General features: G+C 49.6%; 1 protein-coding gene across 1 annotated transcript; it reads left to right on the top strand.

The window, feature by feature from the left end:
• Nucleotides 1-2,771: 2,771 nt before the first annotated feature.
• AJUBA (ajuba LIM protein) lies at nucleotides 2,772-18,390 on the top strand. The gene is made up of 8 exons (XM_047861112.1): nucleotides 2,772-4,357; nucleotides 7,152-7,253; nucleotides 8,931-8,998; nucleotides 9,126-9,188; nucleotides 9,938-10,068; nucleotides 10,152-10,203; nucleotides 10,961-11,029; nucleotides 11,517-18,390. The coding sequence occupies exons 1-8, from the start codon at nucleotides 3,322-3,324 to the stop codon at nucleotides 11,640-11,642; spliced, it is 1,647 nt and encodes a 548-aa protein (XP_047717068.1). The 5' UTR covers nucleotides 2,772-3,321; the 3' UTR covers nucleotides 11,643-18,390.
• The last annotated feature ends 1,361 nt before the right edge of the window (nucleotides 18,391-19,751 follow it).

The following is a 19,751-nucleotide window of genomic DNA, read 5'->3' as shown; positions in this document are numbered from 1 at the left end:
TGCGTGTGTGCGTGCGCACGCGCACACCCACACGTACACACCCACACCCAAACTTTGTGCATTACGAATGGATTGTGAAGTAAAAATGGCTTTCTGTTCAGTCAGTATGTAACAAATACTGATTGCTTACTAGGTGTCAGGTACTGTGTTGGGTGCTGTGGTTACACTGTGGATCAGGTTAGATGCCGATTAGGTTTTATTATCTAATCAGGAAGCCAGGTAGTTAAGTAGACAGTGAAATGAACTGTGATAAGGGTGGTGATGGGGGAGCAGAAGGTGTAGCGGCAGCAGACAGCAGGGTTGGCTCACCTACTCTGGTGGTGGGGAAACACTTCTCAGAGAGTGGTGTTTAAAGTAATACCTGAAAGATGGGGAGGAGTTGGTGCAGAGGAAAGCTGGAGAGACCCAGAGACCTTGTCAAGTATCTTGAAGAGTATAGACTTTAGTTCAAAGGCCATGAGAAATCCTTCAAAGGTGGTAAGCAGGGAAATGAGATGGTCAGTTCTGTGTTTGATAAGAATCACTTGCCCTGGGGATAAGATGGATTGCAGGGAGAAAGCCTTGCGGGGCGGGGGCAGGGGGGGATGTCCTGCAGTGGTTCAGGAGAGAAGAGATGGTGGCTAGACAGAAAGTGATGGTGAGGGGATTTGAAAGAGATTTAGGAAGCCGAACTGAAAGGACTTGGTGATTGACAGGGCTTGGACTTAAGGCTGAGGGAGGAGGACATAAGGTTGACGTTCAGGTTTCTGGCATAAGCATCTAAGTGGTTAATGGCGCCATTTACTTGGGATGCTGGAGGGGCCAATTTCAGGAGGCAGAGAAGGTGAAGTCAGTTGAGGGGGTTGTATGCCTTTGAGACAACCACGTGGAGATGATAGTAGTCAGCTGAGTTTTTAAGTCTGATAGTCTGGGCTAAGGGGCACCTGGCTGACTTAATCAGTGGAGCATGGGATTCTTGATCTCAGAGTCATGAGTTCAAGCACCATGTTGGGCGTAGAGCTTACCTTAAAAAAAAAAAATGTCTGGGCTACAGATAGGGATTTGGGAGCCATCTGTGTACATAGTTCATAATTAAAGTCTTGAGAAGGGAGAACAGGGCTGGTGGAGCTCCTGGCTCCAAAAGAGTGATTACCCTGAGGTCATGAGCACTACCGGAGTATGCCCTCAGTGCATCCCTCTCCCCCTTCACTTGTCTCTGTTTCCTGTTATCCCCTGAAAATACAGGTGCTTGATCCCAACTGTGCCCACTGCTGCCACCACCAAAGGCTCCTCAACTTTTCATAAGAGATTCAGTCTCCCATCCTCACTATAAATGGGGAAAGCTTCCAAATATGAGAGGTTCTGTGGATATTCTGGTTGTAATAGGAAGGAAGAATCCAGGTTTTCCTTCTCCATATGGAGACCGGAAAGGAGGGAGAGCCTTATGGTTAATTCTGAAGATGTTGCTCACAGCAGGTTTTGGATGCAACCTGATAGCTCCCCTCTGTTACTAACGCTTTCAGTGTTCCCTGCTTCTGGTCTGATAGTGAACTCTCCTCTGGATCAGAGAAGAGCTGTAGGCCTGATAGGGAAACAGAGAGGCTGATTCTCCCGAGAGATGAGGTCAGGGAGACAATGCAGCTAGGACAAAGAAGCCAAATAGTTTGTGCCAAATTAATTTCCCCAAAGATATTAACCTCCTTTGCTTCACCATTCCCTAAGGCTACACTAAGATTATGAAAGGTGTTCAAAATGTTGAAATGAAAATAATATGCATTATTTGTTTGCATATAATTTTCATACTCATTTACTATCTAAATACAAAAGAATCATTTTCCTTCTCCATTCTACCTCCTCCACCCCTTGCGCCTGAGGTGCTAGTCAGGGCAAAATCAGTTGACTGGTATTTAATTAGGTATGTTCAGTTTCAGCCCCCCCTTTCCTTCTTTCCTTGTTCTTGATCCTTCCAGTGTGGCCCATATTAGAAGCTTCTTTCCCTTTTCCACCCTGATCATTTTCACTTGCTAGCTCGTCTAAAGGACATTTCTCTTCTTCTTCCTAAGTTAATACTTACTCTTTATCACCAATCTCCTGTGGGCCAACCAAGGGGGAGGCATTCGCTAGCCCTAAAACCAGTCCTTCTATCCCCATAGTCACCCGAAATAGTTGCTAAAAATCTCATTTCCCAACACCAGGGGGTGTCTCTATTCCTGTATCTGTCCCACCCTGAAGGTAGAGATTAGCCCCAACCCTTTTCCCCACTCCTTTCACGTAGCCTCTAAAGGTCCTTCTCTCCCTACCGTCGCAGAGCTTTGGGTTCAGAAAGTGGTGTCTTTTTATTGCAGATTATCGTAGGTCTCTCATTCTGTCCGGACATGCATAAATTTTTCTTTTTCTTAGTCTGTTCATCTTTCGGTCTCCGTACCACCCACGATCCCCTTTGCTCCGGCTCGCCCTTTCTTTCGCTACCTGTCTTCCACCTCTCTACATGGGTTTCATCGCCCTTCTGGGTTCTTCACATACGCGTCTCTGAGCCTCTTTGTGTATCCACCTTTCTTTTTCCCTGTCCCCCTCTTTATGGAACTCTCCCTGTCTCACTACTTCTGTGCCAGTCTCTCTCCGTCTCTCCCACAGTCCCCACAGTAGGAACAAAGTCACGATGTTTGCGCAGAACATGCCTCGCGTCGCCCCGTCCGGGACCGTCACATTCCACCGTGCCCCTCCGCGCATTCCAACTGCAAACAAAGAGTTCCCCTCCCCCTCCTCCACTTTTCCCCGTCCCAATTCCTGAGAGATGTAGCGGCGCTGCCCAAACTGCCCCACGGCCGCCTCTCGCCTCCAGTCGGCGGGTCTCCACCTTCGGGACAGTTACCACCAGCACCACCCTCCCCCTTCAGCGCACCAGAGATCCCTGCGCAGACACCCCCGTTCCTCCTGCACACAGCGCTCCGCCCCTCCCGAAAAGTAGATCCGGCCAGGCAGACAAAAGTTTGGGAGAGAAGTTCGGTCTGTGCTGAGTGTGAGAGTGAGGGGGGCGGGGGCCGAGGAGAGTGGGGCGGCAGGGCAAGTGGACGCGTGAACAGACAGACCTGCGGACGGGACAGCCGCGGCCGTAGGCCCTTCTAGCCCCGCTTAACCCCTGATGCGCGGGGGGAAGCAGCCCCTCTCGCTGGGGGATGCTGCGGGATTCCCGGTGCCGGGCATCCGGGCCGCCCGCTAAACCCGTGTGCCTACCCCGTGCCCCCGGGGAACCGGAGTCCGGCCGCTGGGAAAGAGAAGCGGCCGCAGAGACGCTGCAGGGTGCCGGGCGGGGAGGGGGCTGGAGGCCCCAGGCCCGAGGGCATGGAGCGGTTAGGGGAGAAAGCCAGTCGCCTGCTGGAGAAGTTAAGACTCTCGGACTCCGGCAGCGCCAAGTTCGGCCGCAGAAAGGGTGAATCTAGCCGGTCTGGATCTGATGGGACCCCCGGGGCGGGCAAGGGGCGTCTGAGTGGGTTGGGGGGACCTAGGAAATCAGGGCCCCGTGGAGCTACTGGGGGACCTGGGGATGAGCCGTTGGAGCCAGCCCGGGAGCAGGGCCCCCTGGACGCTGAGCGGAACCCGCGCGGCTCCTTTGAGGCGCAGCGCTACGAAGGCTCCTTTCCTGGGGGGCCGCCTCCCACCCGGGCCTTGCCTCTACCTCAGTCGTTGCCCCCCGACTTTCGGCTGGAGACCACGGCCCCAGCTCTAAGCCCCCGCTCCAGTTTCGCCAGTAGCTCAGCCAGCGATGCCAGCAAGCCGTCCAGTCCCCGGGGCAGCCTGCTGTTGGACGGGGCGGGGGCCGGTGGAGCCGGAGGTAGCCGACCCTGCAGCAATCGTACCAGCGGCATCAGCATGGGCTACGACCAGCGCCACGGCAGCCCCCTGCCCGCCGGGCCATGTCTGTTTGGCCCACCCCTGGCTGGGGCTCCGGCGGGCTATTCCCCTGGAGGGGTGCCGTCCGCCTACCCGGAGCTCCACGCTGCCCTGGACCGACTGTGCGCTCACCGGCCGTCGGGATTCGGCTGCCAGGAAAGCCGCCACTCGTATCCCCCGGCCCTAGGCAGCCCCGGGGCTCTAGCCGGGGCCGGAGTGGGAGCGGCAGGGCCTTTGGAGAGACGCGGGGCGCAACCCGGACGACACTCGGTGACCGGATACGGGGACTGCGCCGCGGGCGCCCGATACCAGGATGAGCTAACAGCATTGCTGCGCCTGACGGTGGGCACGGGTGGGCGAGAAGCCGGCACCCGCGGGGAACCCTCGGGGATTGAGCCGTCGGGTGTCGAGGAGCCGCCGGGTCCGTTCGTTCCAGAGGCCTCCCGGGCCCGGATGCGGGAACCAGAGGCCAGAGAAGACTACTTCGGTGAGTGAGACAAGTGGTTAGGGATGGGACGGGACCCGTCACAGCATTCGGTTACCCACTGCCCCGACGGCCCCAGTTGCCGGCGCCGGGAAGTCGGAGGCGGAGACGCGGAGCTAGAAGAGGCAAGAGGGACTTCCCCTTTCCACCAGGTCTCAAATGGACCAGGGGCTCCTTATTCATGCTACATTCAACCCCCTGATTATGATCTCGTGAGTCCCAGTTCTTCAAGCTTTAGAGCCTTGGTTTTTCGCTGTAGGAGGCCTCGTAGGGAGGGGACCAAGTGGGGAGTGAGAGCATCCCCCATCTTGCTCCCCCCTAGGCGGCGGTGCCCCTGCAGGCTTCCGCGCGCCGCGCCCCCACCCCGGCCCAAGCTCCGCCCGCAGGAATTCGGGGAATGCGCGGGTGGGGGGCGGGGCGGGCGGGCCGCGTGCGTGCCGGCTCCTGCCCGGGCGCTCCAGGTGCCCGCGGGCGGGGCTGGCCGCGCGGCACGGCGCGGCGCGGGGCAGAGGGTGGAGTGCGGTGGGGGGCGGGGGTGCTGCTTGCTAACACGCGCGCAGCCGCGGCCGCGGTCGGGCAAATGGAACCCGGAGAGAGTGTGAAGCGTTCCGGGACGGAAAAGCGGGGACCCTGCTACTGGCTTGTCCCAGTCCTGCTGGCTTGCCTGCGTGCGTGGGCATTTAAGCGGAGATCTGGTGGTGTCCGCTTCTATTTTCCCTATCTTCCGGAAGTGAGGGCAAAAGCCATGACCACCCGTACACCAGCATCCCTAGCTGGTTAACGACCCTGTGTTAACTGCCAGAAATAACCTGGCCTTCAGTTTGGGGCACAACCTCCTCAGAATTCAGGCTGGAAGTAGCACGTTCTTTCCTGCTGCTGTTAAGGAAACCTGGTCGCTGTTTCTCTCCCCCACGCGGTCACCTTTAAGAAGTTTTAATTGATTATATGTCACAGCTACCGGGGGATATTGGGGTCTTAAAGGATCTTTTTATCTAAGACCCACAACCACCACTTCGCTGCAGGAAGAAATGCTGATATGGTAGGAAGAGCAGAAATGGAGGGCTGTGGGCCTCTTCTCACCTTTCTCACCATCCATGTTCCTGCGCTGGACCCCATGCTCTAGATCTCTAGATCTCTATGGTTAGAAATGCGGCCGGGGAGAGGAACCCAGCCAAGGAGGGAAGGTTGAGGAGGAGGTTGAGGTAGCAGGGCTGCAGTCTGGAAGGGCCCTGCCTGGTTCAACCCTCAGTGTTCCCATCCTGAGAGAGGAAAGCTGTAGATTAGACAATGGTTTGGTCAACGGAGACAAAGCGACAGGATCCTTTTAGCAGTTTCCTTTGGGGGCCTGTGAGAAGTGGCTGTTGAGTGGAAAGAAGTCTCTTTGGCTAAGCCATCAGAGTTAAAAGGAAGAAAGGAGCTTGGACAGAGTGCAATAAAATGGCAGGAAGAACCTAAGTGTGGATATACTGGGTTGGAGGAGGTGAGGCGGACATGCCTGAGCAGTTTGTGCCAGTCTTCCCATAATGTTCAAGGCTTCCCAAAGAAATGGTTCTGACGGGCCCCCCTGGCATGGCAATCTTGGAGCAGATGTTCACTCTTACGGGCATTTCGACCCTAGAGGTAGGGGCCTCTTCTTCCTGAGAGTCAGGTTGCCTCCTCTGACAGAATCCCCAGCCTGACTGTACCCTCCTACTCTGGCCCCTAGTTAGGGGCCCTCTTCCTTGGCTACAGCCTTGCCCAGCTGCCAGAGGGTGGGAGCAGGACAGGCCTGGGCCCATCAATTGCTGCAGCTGCTGCACGGGCTCCCAAGCCCCTGGGCAAAGACTGGGATGGGCCCCAACAGGCAAGGAGTATGGCAGTGTGCCGAGGGGGAGAGGTGGGGCGGGGTGAGGCGGGCCCGTTGGGATCTGCTCCCCAAAGACAGGCCCTAGCCCTCACTCATGGGCCTGGAATTGGGGAGTGGAGGGAGGGAAGAACACACCCAGGAAAGGTGGGTGCCAGAGCCAGGTGTATGTGTTTTAGGGGGAGGGGTGTCAGAGAAGAGCAGTTTAGCTCTATTCCTCCCAAGATCGATGTCTGGGAGACATTAGGAATTCTGTCACCCTTCCCCCACCTTCCTATGCAACTTCCAGTCCCTGGAACACACCCTACATTCTTAGCAGCCACCTCCCCACAGGAGTCATGCTCACATGGTCCCCTCTGCACAGGGCCCTCTGCTGAGCCATATCCTTCTTTTCATCCTTGAAAGCCTGGAGGTGTGGAGCAGTAAGAAGTCATTCTGTAGCTGAATAGCAGCTCATTTTACAGATGGGGAAACTGAGGTCCCAGAGAGGCTTTCTGGACCTGGCCTACTTTCTCTAGGAGTGCACTGCTGGGACATTATGGACTGGCATATCTGACTCCTTGTCCTACACAGTGCAACAGGGGTCATATCCTAGCCTATTAGTCTTTTATTCCTGACAGAACGCAAGCATTTAGTTGAAGGCCAAGGACCATATCTTTGACCTTTTCCAATCTTCCACAGTTTTGGACACGATGTTTTTGGTAGGCACAAACTAGATGCTCAGAAAATATCTGTTGATTAATCACGTAAACAAGAATGGGTCTGCTCAGCCAAGACCTTTTTGCATCCCGTTTCTCATTATCCTCTCTTCCCAGGAGGGAGCCCATCAAAGGGAGGCTGAGACCCCTGGTCCTCTGACACAATTAGGAAAGAATAGTGAGGAAAGATCCTGAATCTCTGGTTTTGAGCTGAGGGCATAGGGTGTGATGCTGACAACCTCTTCTCTCCCCTCAGGCACCTGTATCAAGTGCAACAAAGGCATCTATGGGCAGAGCAATGCCTGCCAGGCCCTGGACAGCCTCTACCACACCCAGTGCTTTGTCTGCTGCTCCTGTGGTGAGTGTATCCCCTAGGCCTTCCCGCAGGGGCTGGGGCCTCAAGCACTCCCCACATGCATCCACACTCACAAGTGCCTAGGGAAAGCAGAGCTTTTGCCTCTTCACTTACTCACACAGCAGCTGTCAGGTGCCCACCATATGTCTGGGTGTCCATTGCTGCCCCGCCTTTCCTTCTCTGTGCTTTACCTGACTCTCTAGTCCCCATGTTGGGTCTGCTTTCTGGAGTGAGTCCTCCCTTCCTCCATTCAGCCTCTTTCCTCCCCTGTGTTCCTCCCTCTTTCTTCTGCCTCCTTGCTTGCCCAGCCTGGACTCCAGCCCGGCCTCAGCCTCTCCTTGGTGGGGTTTGGTCCTGGGCAGTCTGAGTTGCCTGGGGCGACAGTGAAAGACTGGAATGTGGGAAGGGTGGGGGTGGGCTGGGGGAGTTGGGAGCCATGGGGGGCGGAGAGAGGGGTTTTCTCTTGGCTGGTCAGAGTTCAGCCACCTCGCTGGAGTGCAGGCCACAGGGCCATGCCAAGCTGATGACATCACGCTCCAGGAATGCCCGCTGCTGTTAGCTCAGGAGGCCCGCCTGGGAGGGGGGGGTGCTCCCAGTGGCCTTAACTCCCCGGCCCTTCCCTCACCTCCCTCATTACCCCTCCCCACTGCTTGCCCACTCTTGATTCCTTTGCTAAACCTTTAATCTCCTATCTCTGCCTGTCTGACTCCAGCACTCAGCTTTTCTCTCCCTCCACCCCAATCCTCCCCCCCCCCCCCACCTCTGCCTGGTTCTCTTAGGTTCATCTATCTGTCTGTCCTGTTTATAGGGCCTCTCCTGGGTATGTCTCTTTCCTTCTTTCTACCCCTGGTGTCTCTCATGAGTTTCTAAGTCAGCTTTTCTAAACCACTGGACAGAGGTGGAAGTGGAGATTGTGATCAAAAGAGGGCAGAGGAAGTGGCCAACTTGCCCATTCTCCATCCTGGGTCTCACTCCTACCCCCTCTCTGACAAGTTAGACACCCTGGAGCAGTTCCTAAGTATTGATCACATGCTTTGTCTGCTCACAGAAGATCCTGGATTCCCTGGGTTCCTCTAAGCTTGGGTTAGCAGTTCAGTACAGCGGGAAAGGGAACTGACTTTGGTCCCAAGCGAAGCACTTTGTCCCCAGCAGTAATGCCAGTATGTCCTGACCTGCCCAGCCTGTCCCTGGAAAAACACAGGGCTGGGAGAGCAAGATGGCTGTCCACAAAGAGGCCCCCAGGTTGAAAAGTCTCAGAGGGCGAGGCCTGTGACAGTGTGACCACCTCTGTGGGCATCGTCCAGCACCTTGTTCAGAGTTCCTTTACCTTGTGCCCCAGCCTGTAGTTGTCTTTGCTTTCCCTGGTGGCTCCCCATGCACTGGTGGGGAATGTACTTGTTTAGGGAGGCCAGGAAACTAGAAAACTGTTGAGGAGGCAGGAAGTGGAGAAGCAGTGAGCAGAGGAGAGGGGAAGCTGGCAGGAATGAGACCAAAGCAAATTGGAATTGCATCAGATGGGACTTTCGTGTAGGGAGGGAGGACAAACAGCAGTTAGGAGCATAGGCACTAAAGTCCAGACTTAAACACATCATGGGACATTGGAGAGGAGTGACCCTGGGGCAGGGAAACCCTGTACCTGGACCCCGGGATGGCCTCCAGTCCTTTGCCTTCTGCTTTTAGGGCGAACTTTGCGCTGCAAAGCTTTCTATAGCGTCAATGGCTCCGTGTACTGTGAGGAAGATTATCTGGTGAGTGAGAGGTCCCCTGGGCCTGGACTTGGCTCCCACAGTGGGATTCCCTTCTTGGTGGTCCATTGGGGTTCCACCCATCAGGTCATTCTCTACTTGTAACACCCTACCTTGGTCTTCTCTGTAGTTTTCAGGGTTTCAGGAGGCAGCTGAGAAGTGCTGTGTCTGTGGTCACTTGATTTTGGAGAAGGTAAGCAAGGTGTCTTCATCTGAGACTCTCTATGAGCCTGAGGGGCCGAGGGGTAGAGCCAGGGGATAGGTGGTACTGAGAAAGGTGGAGGGAGGAACCATATCACCACATGAATCACTTTCATCTCATTCTTCCCCAGAGCAACTGTTTACAGTGGCGTCCCTCTGCCTGTGGGGTCAAGTCTGGACCCCTAATCCTGCCATCCCAGGCTTCTGTAACCTAGTCTTTACCTAATTCTGCAGGCACAGCCAGGCCCTCCACCTGAGCAAGGGGTGTGGCATGCTGGGTCTTAATGTCCTTCCTGCTACTGACTGGGATCAGTTAGAACTGAGTTGTTCTTTTTTAATTTAGGAAGGAGGGATAGGATTAGATCAGAGGTCCTCAACTCTAGCAGCCTAGCAGATCACCTGGGAAGAAGTAAAGAAAATACCAGTGCCTGGGTCTTCATCAGAGACTGTGATGGATACTTTTGGGGTAGGACCCAGGCATTGATGGGTATTTTAAGCTCCCTGGGTGATCCTGATATGTAGCCCCGGATGAGAACCACTGGCCTGGATGCTAAGAACTTGTTCAAGGTTTCTGCCTCTGTTTTAAGAGTCCTGGCTTCCCTCAGATTACGTAGCATTGTTCTGGGAGGATAGCAGGGGGTTGGATGGGGTTGGGGGGCAGCAGGAAGGGCCATGGGTAGCTGGGTAACGGGAGAGTCAAGATCAGAGGGAGACTGATTTTCCTCCCACTCCATGAGCCAGATCCTACAGGCCATGGGAAAGTCCTATCACCCAGGCTGCTTCCGATGCATCGTTTGCAACAAGTGCCTGGATGGCATCCCCTTCACAGTGGACTTCTCCAACCAGGTGTACTGCGTTACTGACTACCACAAGTGAGTCTACCCCCTTGGGGTATGGTGTGGAACTGGGCTCAGGGATTCTCCAACCTTAATTCATCTCTGTCTCTCTTTTTCAGAAATTATGCTCCTAAGTGTGCGGCCTGCGGCCAACCCATCCTCCCCTCAGAGGTCAGTATGTTTGGGTTCTCCTGCGGGGCAGCCAGTGCCGCTGCCCCTGGGAAGGGGATGGGACATAGGGCCTGGCTTCCCGAGGGAGGCGGTGGCGCTGAGGAATGTACTCTGCGAAGATTCCCGTGTGACTCTGCTCTCAGGGTCACCACCCTGACCCTAACATCCGGGCCTGGACATGTCTGACAGCCTCACTGGGCCCAGGCTTCATCTGGTCTCTCCCAGTCCAGAGGAGGAGACTTTCTTCGAGGTCAGGGTCACCAGATTCCAGAGGTAGGGGCTGGAAAAAAGGTGGGAAGAATCCTTAGGGCTGGTAGGAAGATGTCAGCAATGATTTATGCTGTGTGTGCGAAGCATTTGCCTGGGGAGAGAAGCCAAAAGCCAATGAGATGTCAGACCCTGTTGGATCTCCTTGTCCCCAGCTTAGTTTACTTTACTTATGCTGCCTGCCCCCTTTCCCTCCCTCTGCTTCCCTCAAAGCTGGGAGAAGTAGGTAAGGCCAGAGCTGCTGGACAGAGGGAAGACAATGAGAGGACATGCTTCCTGGAGGCAACCCTAAGAAAGGGTGGGGGGAAAGTTCTGGTAGGATCTGCAAAAACCATCTCAAAGCCACAGATGATTGCAGAGAGCTCTCTCTGGAGGCCTTTGTATGATCTTCCCATTGGTGTGGGAGGGGCCCGTAGTAGGGAAGGTAAAGTTGGGGTTGTCATGCTGTGCTCATCCCAAGCTTATCCCATGGGGGTCTGCATCATTTCAGGGCTGTGAGGACATTGTGAGGGTGATATCCATGGACCGGGATTATCACTTTGAGTGCTACCACTGTGAGGTGAGTGTTGGGAGCCAGGGCTTCTGGAGGAGAATGGGAATGGGGCTGGGGGGTGAGGCATGTCCCTAAACTGCCTGCAGGAGAGGTCTAAGGCATGGAAACCAGGAAGGTGCTCTGGCCTATCTCCAGTGTGTGTGTGTGTGTGTGTGTGTGTGTGTGTGTGTGTGTGTGTGTCTCTCTCATCCTCCAGCCACCCTCTCTGGTCTTGGTTGTTTAGTCCTTTCTGAATCTGGCTTCCCCAGAGGCAAGACTAAACTAGGGACTCCTGGTAACTGCTGGAAATGGGAGTCTGACTCATTATTTCTGCTGTAGCAGCGACACCTGCTGTCCTGCTGAGGTATTTTCTCAGGTTTCTTCTCTGGGAGTCTATCCCTTCCAACCCCACCTCTTTTCTTCCAGTCATTAGGAGTCTGGTGTGGAGCAAGGCAGACTCCCAAGATGTCTGAGGTGCCTAGGCTGAGGTAAACTAGATGTCCTTCTTCCCTAGGACTGCCGGATGCAGCTGAGTGATGAGGAAGGCTGCTGCTGCTTCCCTCTGGATGGGCACTTGCTCTGCCACGGCTGTCACATGCAGCGGCTTAATGCCCGACAGCCCCCTGCCAACTATATCTGAACTGCAGTCACTACTGCTGCCTTCGCCACCATTGACAAATTCCTCTGGCCAGAGGGCCCCTCTGAGGCCAGCCGAGGCAAGGAACGCACTCCCAGGCCGGGAAGAAGAGCCCTCTGGGGAAGGCCCCAAGGGCCAGAGACCCAAAGATATGACATTCCAAATGGATTGTGGAGAAGGAACCTTCCAATTGCCATGGTGGGGTGACTGGCTTTCTTTCCATGTGTGTAGCCTGTGCTGTAGCGTGTACTCAGGCACACACTACAGGCGAGTTCCAGTACTTTCTAAAGCTCTGATTCTGGTCTGTATCTCCAGTGTCTGATTATGCATAAGTCAAGTGATGTTCCAGCTTTGGATTATAGGAAGAGAGGACATCATGAGCACTCCTCACTCTTTTGTACCCCTCATGTGGGTCAGGTATGGGGTCAGCAGGTTCTTACTACAGTGTCTTTGTATCTGGATGAAGAGATGGACACTAGACCTTATTAATGAGTTTTTTTCTTGGCCACCTTCTCCCTATAGACTAGGAGCACTGCTCACCCCTCTGCTGGGAAGGGGGACAGCTCTCAGTGGGCCTGTTGCCTGTATTGCCTATTTCTCAGGGACTCACGTGGGCCTGGGAAGGCTAGGTGGGTGCCCATACTTGGTTCCTCTTCTCCTCAGTTGGGGAAGTAATGAGTGGGTCCTTGGGGGTGGAGGTGCCAGGTGAGACATGTAAGAAGTGTCAGGCCAACCGCGCTCCGTGCACATGCCCAGGTATAGGTGCACTGAGACCCCCAGCCCAATGTAGACACACATAGGCACATTCATAGACACACTGTCTCACTCCCTTCTTCTCAGGTCACTCTTATCCAGTTCCCTAATAGTCACTCACCACTCCAGACCTGCCACCTCTCAGAGGAATCTAGGATTATAACCACTACAACTCCCAAACTCTGAGGTTCTGGGGAGCCAGAGGGGCAACACACTTTGATCTGGTTCTAGTCGTTTGGCTGAAATCGGTTTACCTAAGCTAGATTCCCTTAAAGCCAATTCGTGGGAGACTTGTATGCTTAAAGTTTACTTGTTTTGGGGGGGGGCAGGGAGGGTGCAAAAAAGGTGGTTTTATTGAAAGCACGGGAATAGGACCCATGGGCAGAAAGAGCTGCCAAAGTTTACTTAATGACCAGTTTGCCAAAAGCTCAGTCCCTTTGGGGTATTTTTATAGCCATTTAGGTGTTTCGTTGTTATGTTTTGGGTGTTTTCAAGATTTACATCTATTCATCCAACAGTACTTCTGAATTATTGTCAACAACATAAATTTATCAAATTTGCAGCACTTTGTAATGTTGAGATTGCTTCCTACCTTTATGGACATTTTCCTATGTTATCTACTTTTCAAACACTTTTCTAAAAAGTTTAAAGTTTCTAGCAATAAATATAATTGGTATGGACATTTTGTGTATCATTTTTTTGTGTTTCTTAATTCAATATTCCTTTACAAATTAGATGCCTTGGAAAATGTAATAGAGCTCAATATGATTTTGATGCTTTGGCCTAATTTCTACATTCCTGCTGTTAAAAATGCCAATATATTCTAAACAAATGAGCAGGCATGTGGCATGTTCAGTTGACTAACAATTAAAGGTTATGTGGACAACAACAGTAAAAAGTGAAAGGGTAAATCTGCTAAATCCTTTTGAAATGCTGCAGATTTGATAAATATTTATTTTAGACTAATTGTCTGTAGGTGAATTGGTTTTCGGCAAATTAATCTGATAATCTTTAATCCTTAGTCTTCATTCCCTGTCACTTAGAGTTTCATACTAGAAATGGTTACTCCTAAGAACAGAAATTCCGCGTTTAGGGGTTATTCTAAGGTGACCGTGCCAGCCAAGCTGGGGTTGCAGAGGAGAGGCCTGTGCATGAGGGTGTGAGGGGGAGTAAGAGCTCACATTCATACCCCTGACTGCAGAGGGGATGCACTTTTTTTGGAGGGATAAATTTTCTGATAGATTACTTGATCTACAGCTGGGATTGCTTCTTCTGAATTATTATTATTAAATAAGTGAATACAATGACGCTGACTGGGCAATTTTCTCACCAGGCTGCTCCAGGCCTGGGAAATCCAGACAAGTATGTATACCTTTACACCCATCCCTTCTTTGACTCTTGGAGGTCGTGTCCACTCTGACCTTTGGTTTCTTACTCTGATTTCAGCCTCCATCTTACTGGCTGATTCCTTTCTGGGTCTGTGCTCCTCTGTGCCAGCCCCAAGGCTCCCCAGGACTCTGTTCTTGCCACTGGGGCTACTCCCTTCCTCCATCCTAAGAAAAGACAAGTGCTAACAGCTGATGAGGACAGGCCCAGGGAAGGCAGGCTGTGGCAGAAGATCAGCCCCAGCCACTTCACGTTGTCACTGGCAGGCTCCCAAGTGTTCCCTGCATTGCAAGACCCCTTCTTCCTGTTTCCCAGGAGACAGCTCTACCTGACCCATTCTATTTAATATTTACAGCTAATAGATTCGTGGGGTGCTGCAAAGGACCCAGCAACAGGTAGACCTTGTTTGGCCAGCTTACTGCCTGGTTTTCATCAATAGCCACTAGGCCTGAGATGGGACAAGGGGGAAATGGGAGAGTCTTGGATCTTTTTGGTGTCTCTAGATGAGAGTCACAGTACGGGGGTCAGGCTTTCACAGCAGACTGGCTGTTTGCTCTGGTAAGCTCCGTTCACTACAGGCCTGAATGTGGTTTGGTTTATGAAGAATATGGTTGGTGGTGGTTCTCCCTCTGCCTCACTCCTTCAAGACCTGTTTCTCCCTTCCCCCTTTCCTAGGCCAGGGAATTGGTAAGATTCCATTTGCAATCAGGCCGGAGACTGTCCTCAGTTGAGGAAGTAGAGAAAGCTATTTCTAGGCACATAAAGCCAGCTGGATAAGGTCCTTGAGATTGTACATATAACAAGAGGGATAATGAGAGAGAAAGGAGACTGATAGGATTGAGACAAAAGGATTGGAAAAACCAGTGAGCAAAAGCATTTTGTTGTTTTAGAAGGATCCAGACTCGAGCCAGGTCATTTGGAGCCCTAATGTTAGAGGGTTCCACAACAAAGACAATCTCCGTCCTCTCCCTTCTCCCTCACAGCAAAGGAGAACCTAAGACGGCCTCTGCCTTGCTGCCCGTTACTGGTGTAGAGACCTTGGAATATCCATACTTGGCCCTGGTTGTGAAGGACTGAGGTTTGACCTTGGAAACGAGCAAACTGTCACTGGGACATATGGATTAGAGCAGTCTAATGTGTTCGGAGAGTAGTCAGAGGCAGATTCTGTCCACCTATGCTTAGAAAGGATAGCACTGCCCCTTGTGAAGGGAGCCAAGGAGCGATCCAAGCAGGGAGACACAGGTTACAAGGAACATCTGCTGAAAGGTGTAGGTTAGGCTTGTATCCTAGAGGGAGGGTTAGAGCCAAGCAGGGTGCGATTTTGGAACTCTGTGACCTCGTTTTACCAAATGAAGAAATAGAAGTGGAGGGATAACGGCACTTACCTAAGGTCATGCAGCTGGAAAATGAGGTTCCAACTTTTGAAGACTAATAAAGAGTTTATTTCCCCTCTTCCGTCCCACCCGAACCTTCATCCCCATTGCAGGGACTCCCACAGCACAAGTAAACTGTAAATTAGATCAGCCCTTCATTATGATGGATAATTAGGGAAAGTTTTAGTGGGAAAGCCAGGGAATATAAGAGACAATAATGAAAACTTGTGCTTCTTACTAATGTTTTTGTTTTTTGGTTGGTTGGTTGGTTGGTTTTTTTGCTAACTTGAACTAGCAGTAGCCAAAGTATCTTTAAAAGCACATTAGAAGAAGCAAAAGAAATACACTGCAGGAGAGTCCCTGCCCTTGAGGAGGTCACAGTCTAGCCAGGGAGACAAATACACACATAAAATGCCTTGAGAAGATTACAAGCAACATGTCACCAAGTGCAAAGTAATTGAGTGTTACAAACAAAAGACCTAATGCTGCAGGGTACAGATGACAGGGGGGAGACTTTGTTGGACTTTGATTGTAGATCAGAATGTGGCGGCCCATAGACAAATCCTGTCCCCAAATGCATTCTTTGGCCACTGGGAGTGGGAGTTATTTTTTATATTATTTTGAACCTTCACTGAGGAGAGGAAAATGCCAGATAGTAAATGTAGAAAGAATGATAGAATTGGAAAAACAGCATTTTGTGAACCCGAATAAAATAATTGATTCGGGCCAAATTATTAAGTAGAGTGAAAGCTATAAGTGAAATGATTGGTGGACAACTGGACATTGTGTGTGTATATATATATATATATATATATATATATATATAATATAGTGCCAAGTAACCTACCAGCTTATGGTCTTGTCATCACTCATTTCCTGGAATGGGTCTTAGTATCACCAGCCAGTTGACCGGTTCTGGTGTGAGGCAAATCCATAACCCAGCCTAGTGTAGAGTCCACCTGTTCCCCACCCACCGGAGAAGTAGGACATGTAGCTTGAGGTTTACAGGAAGTGCTGTGAGAAAGTAAAGGATGCCAGGAGGAAGCAACCCCACAAACCTAGGAGGTGAGGCAATCTGCAGGGCAATGGGTCAGCGCTCTTGAGCAAGTCCGCATGATTTTTTTTTTTAACTTCAAAACTGCTAGATTAGAGGGACTTAAGCTATTTCGTAACAATGCAACGCATGGTCCTGGATTCCCTATTGGTTTAAGCAAATTGCTATAAAAGATATTTGGAGTCAACTGGGAAATTTTTTATATGGACGGGATTAGATGAGGTGAAAATTTACTGAGCCGGAAAGGTCAAAATCATTAACAAAAATGCCAGTCACAAAACCAGTACAGGGTAATCGTTTTTTTGTTTTCAAAGTGTCTATACGTTAAAAAAAAAAAAAAAAAGATCTGAAAGGATAGGCATGAAGGTGTTGAGAGTGGTGATCTCTGAGTGGTGAGAGTATGTTTTTGTGTTGTTGGCCTATGTTTTCTATTTTTATACAGTGCACTTGTACTGCCTCTGTAGTAGTAAAAAGCTGTTATGAATAAAATAACTAGTTGCCAACTTTTATAATTAAGGAGATTTCACATAAAAATCCATAGATTGTATGTGAAGAGAGGGGTTTCTAAGGTTTTTCTGAATAATCAGAAGATCTGTCACCCCTGGCCTTCCAGTCTCACAAGGCAACAATTAGTTGGAACCGAGTGATGGCTGCTCCTTTATAGGGTATATTCTCTCCTTCATTTGTCACAGTTCTTACCACTCTGTGTGCTTCACACTGCTTACTGCCTGGCTCCTGTAGACCCTCTGTTTGTGTCAGTAACCCTCTAGTTGGGTGATCCTGATGGGCTCCTCCCCATCCATAGACCCTCCCATTATTAATTGTTGAAGGTATCAACAAATTAGTTTTGAAATGCTGCCCGAGAAAAGCATCTGTTCCAGAATTACCTGTACCTGGTTGGTTTGTTTGTTTGTGTTTGTGTTTGTGTTTGTGTTTGTTTTTGTTTTTGTTTTTGTTTTTGTTTTTGTTTTTTATAAGGCAACCCAGTCATGTGAAACCCAGATGTAATAATTAATCTACTTAGCTACCATGGTTGCATACTGTAAATTAGTTTAGCAAAATTTCTCTTTGGTAAATGGAATTTGGAAAGTATACTAAATTGCTAACTTCCTCAAGGTTTGGTTTTTTTTTGCCATTACACCTTAATCTTAGGGGGCATTTCAAAATTTACAATGTATGGTCTTCCCAACCACGAAACTCCAAATGCGCTTTGGTTGGTCTGTTTCTCCCACTGGTTCTGATACAATTTTTAAAGGAGAAAATCTCTTTCATATGCAACTCAGTGTAAGACAGTGTCATCATCAGTTTAAAATCCAGGGAAATACTTTTATCAGCCTGGCACATGTTTTCTCATTACAGCAGCACACTCAATCCTTATAACAAGAACTGCACACGTTGTGCCTCATGTCTAGCTTTTCAAAATGATACTGGTCTTCTTCTGAATCAATTTCCTTTACTGTCTCATATTCCTTTGGTAAAAATTGTTTCAATCTGTCCCATTTTTGAGCCAAATTTCTCAGCTTTTCTTTGAGATCCAAAATGTCCTATCAGGCCTTATTTATATACTAGTTCACAATGGTGTCTCAGTAAAACCAGGCTCATTTCAGTTTGTATAACAAACGTTTCCATGAACAGACAGGCAACCCTTGAAGCCACAAGGGAGCTGGGTTTGAAATCCCCCTTGGAATGGTTAATCAATTGAAAAATGGCACATTATGAACATTTGTTCCAAAATTGCTATTTGATGTCATAGGTTGATTACGTATTTTCTTTATCCACTTGTTTTCTCCTTAAATCATGTACTCACAATGGGCATGGAATTTCCTAGCTTAATCATCAATAGTTGTGTCTCTGAATACCTTCATTTTCCAGTGAACACCCTTGAAAATAATTTGAAAACCTCTTGACTGCCTGTAAATTTTATTCCTGAAACTGGTTTCATATATATTCAGGTCCATAATACAAATATATTCTTGCTACTCATATTCAGATACTTTCAAAGTAGTATCGTTCGTTTTTTTTTTAATTTTTCTAAACAATTGCTCAGTTAAGTGTAGTTCCACACTCCAATGGCGATTTTAATATCCTAGCTTTGAAATCTGATTATTTAAGCCCAAATTTTCCATGTGAAAACGTATTCTACTCAAAAGTTTCCATTGGTTTGATAAATAGAATGTGTACTAAATACTCTATCTTTGCAGTGCCATTTTGTTTCCTGGCTAGAGTGTGGGAGGCAGAGTTCTTACAATGTTCTCAGCAAATCTCCATTCTTCTCTGTAATTCTAAACAATGCAGCAAAGGAATGTCCAAGTCTGAAAGGTTAAGTAAACTTTTTCTCAGGCTCCCATTTACATTTAACATCAAGTTCAAAACATACACATTAATATTTTTAAATACTAGATCAAGAGCAATGTCTCCAAGAAAGTAGAGCTAGATTGTGGGCAGGAGTTATGCCTAATTTATCTTTCTACACGCTTCCCCCCCCCCCCCCCATTCCTTGCAAGAATCTAGCTCAGGAATACTTGAGCATGTTCTTGGCTTTATCATTAAAGAACATTTAAGAAGTGAGTGATTGTATTTTGCATATGGCATAGCAGAATGTGAGATGAACAACACTGATGAAGAAACAGGCCTATAAAGGTCAAGCGTTCCATGGAACAAACAAAACTATATAAGGAATTAACATTGTGGGGTGGTGAAAATTCATTCTTTCAACAAATAAGCGCTCCATATGCCAAGCACTGAGATAGGTACCTTAGGATCATGGAGGAAGCACCTCCTTAAATACAAACCCAAACAAATGAAGGTTTTAAAGTGGATTTCATGCCACTTCTCAACAATAGACACAGACTAAAAAAATGGACTATTGATACTAGTACATTTATGAATTGCAAAATTATGCTGAGTGAAAGAAGCCAGACAAAAAGTACATCTTTATTTTATTCCATTTATATAAAATTCTAGAAAGTGCAAACTAATCTATAGTGACAGTAGATCAGTGGTTGGGAGGGGCCAGAAAGAATTACAAAGGGGCACAAGTAAACATTTAGAGGGTGATGCATATGTTCACTCTCTTGATTGATTATGGTGATAGCACATATGTATAGTTAAGGTTGAAACTTAATGAATTGTACATGTTAAATATTGTATGTCAAAATACCTAAATAAAACTTTTTTTTAAAGTTTATTTATTTTTGAGAGAGAGAGGGAGAGACAGCGCAAGTGGAGGAGGGACAGAGAGAGAGAAGGAGGCAGAGAATCCCAAGCAGGCTCTGCACTGTCATTGTGGAGCCTGACATGGGGCTCGAACCCACAAAACCCTGTGATCATGACCTGAGCTGAAACCAAGACTTGGATGGTTAACTGGCTGAGCCACCCAAGTGCCCCATAAATAAAACTGTTTTTGTGTGTATTTTTGTTGTTGTTGTTGTTTATTTTTATTTTTGAGAGAGACAGAGAGAGAGAAAAGAGCACACGTGAGCAGGGATGAGGAGCAGAGGGAGAGTTTCAAGCAGGCTCCACACTCAGGGAGGAGCCCAACGCAGG

This window comes from Prionailurus viverrinus, chromosome B3 (assembly GCF_022837055.1).
Source record: "Prionailurus viverrinus isolate Anna chromosome B3, UM_Priviv_1.0, whole genome shotgun sequence".
Taxonomy (NCBI): Eukaryota; Metazoa; Chordata; class Mammalia; order Carnivora; family Felidae; genus Prionailurus; species Prionailurus viverrinus.
The sequence above is the reverse complement of the archived record's forward strand: the minus strand, read 5'-3'. Positions and strand labels throughout refer to the sequence as shown.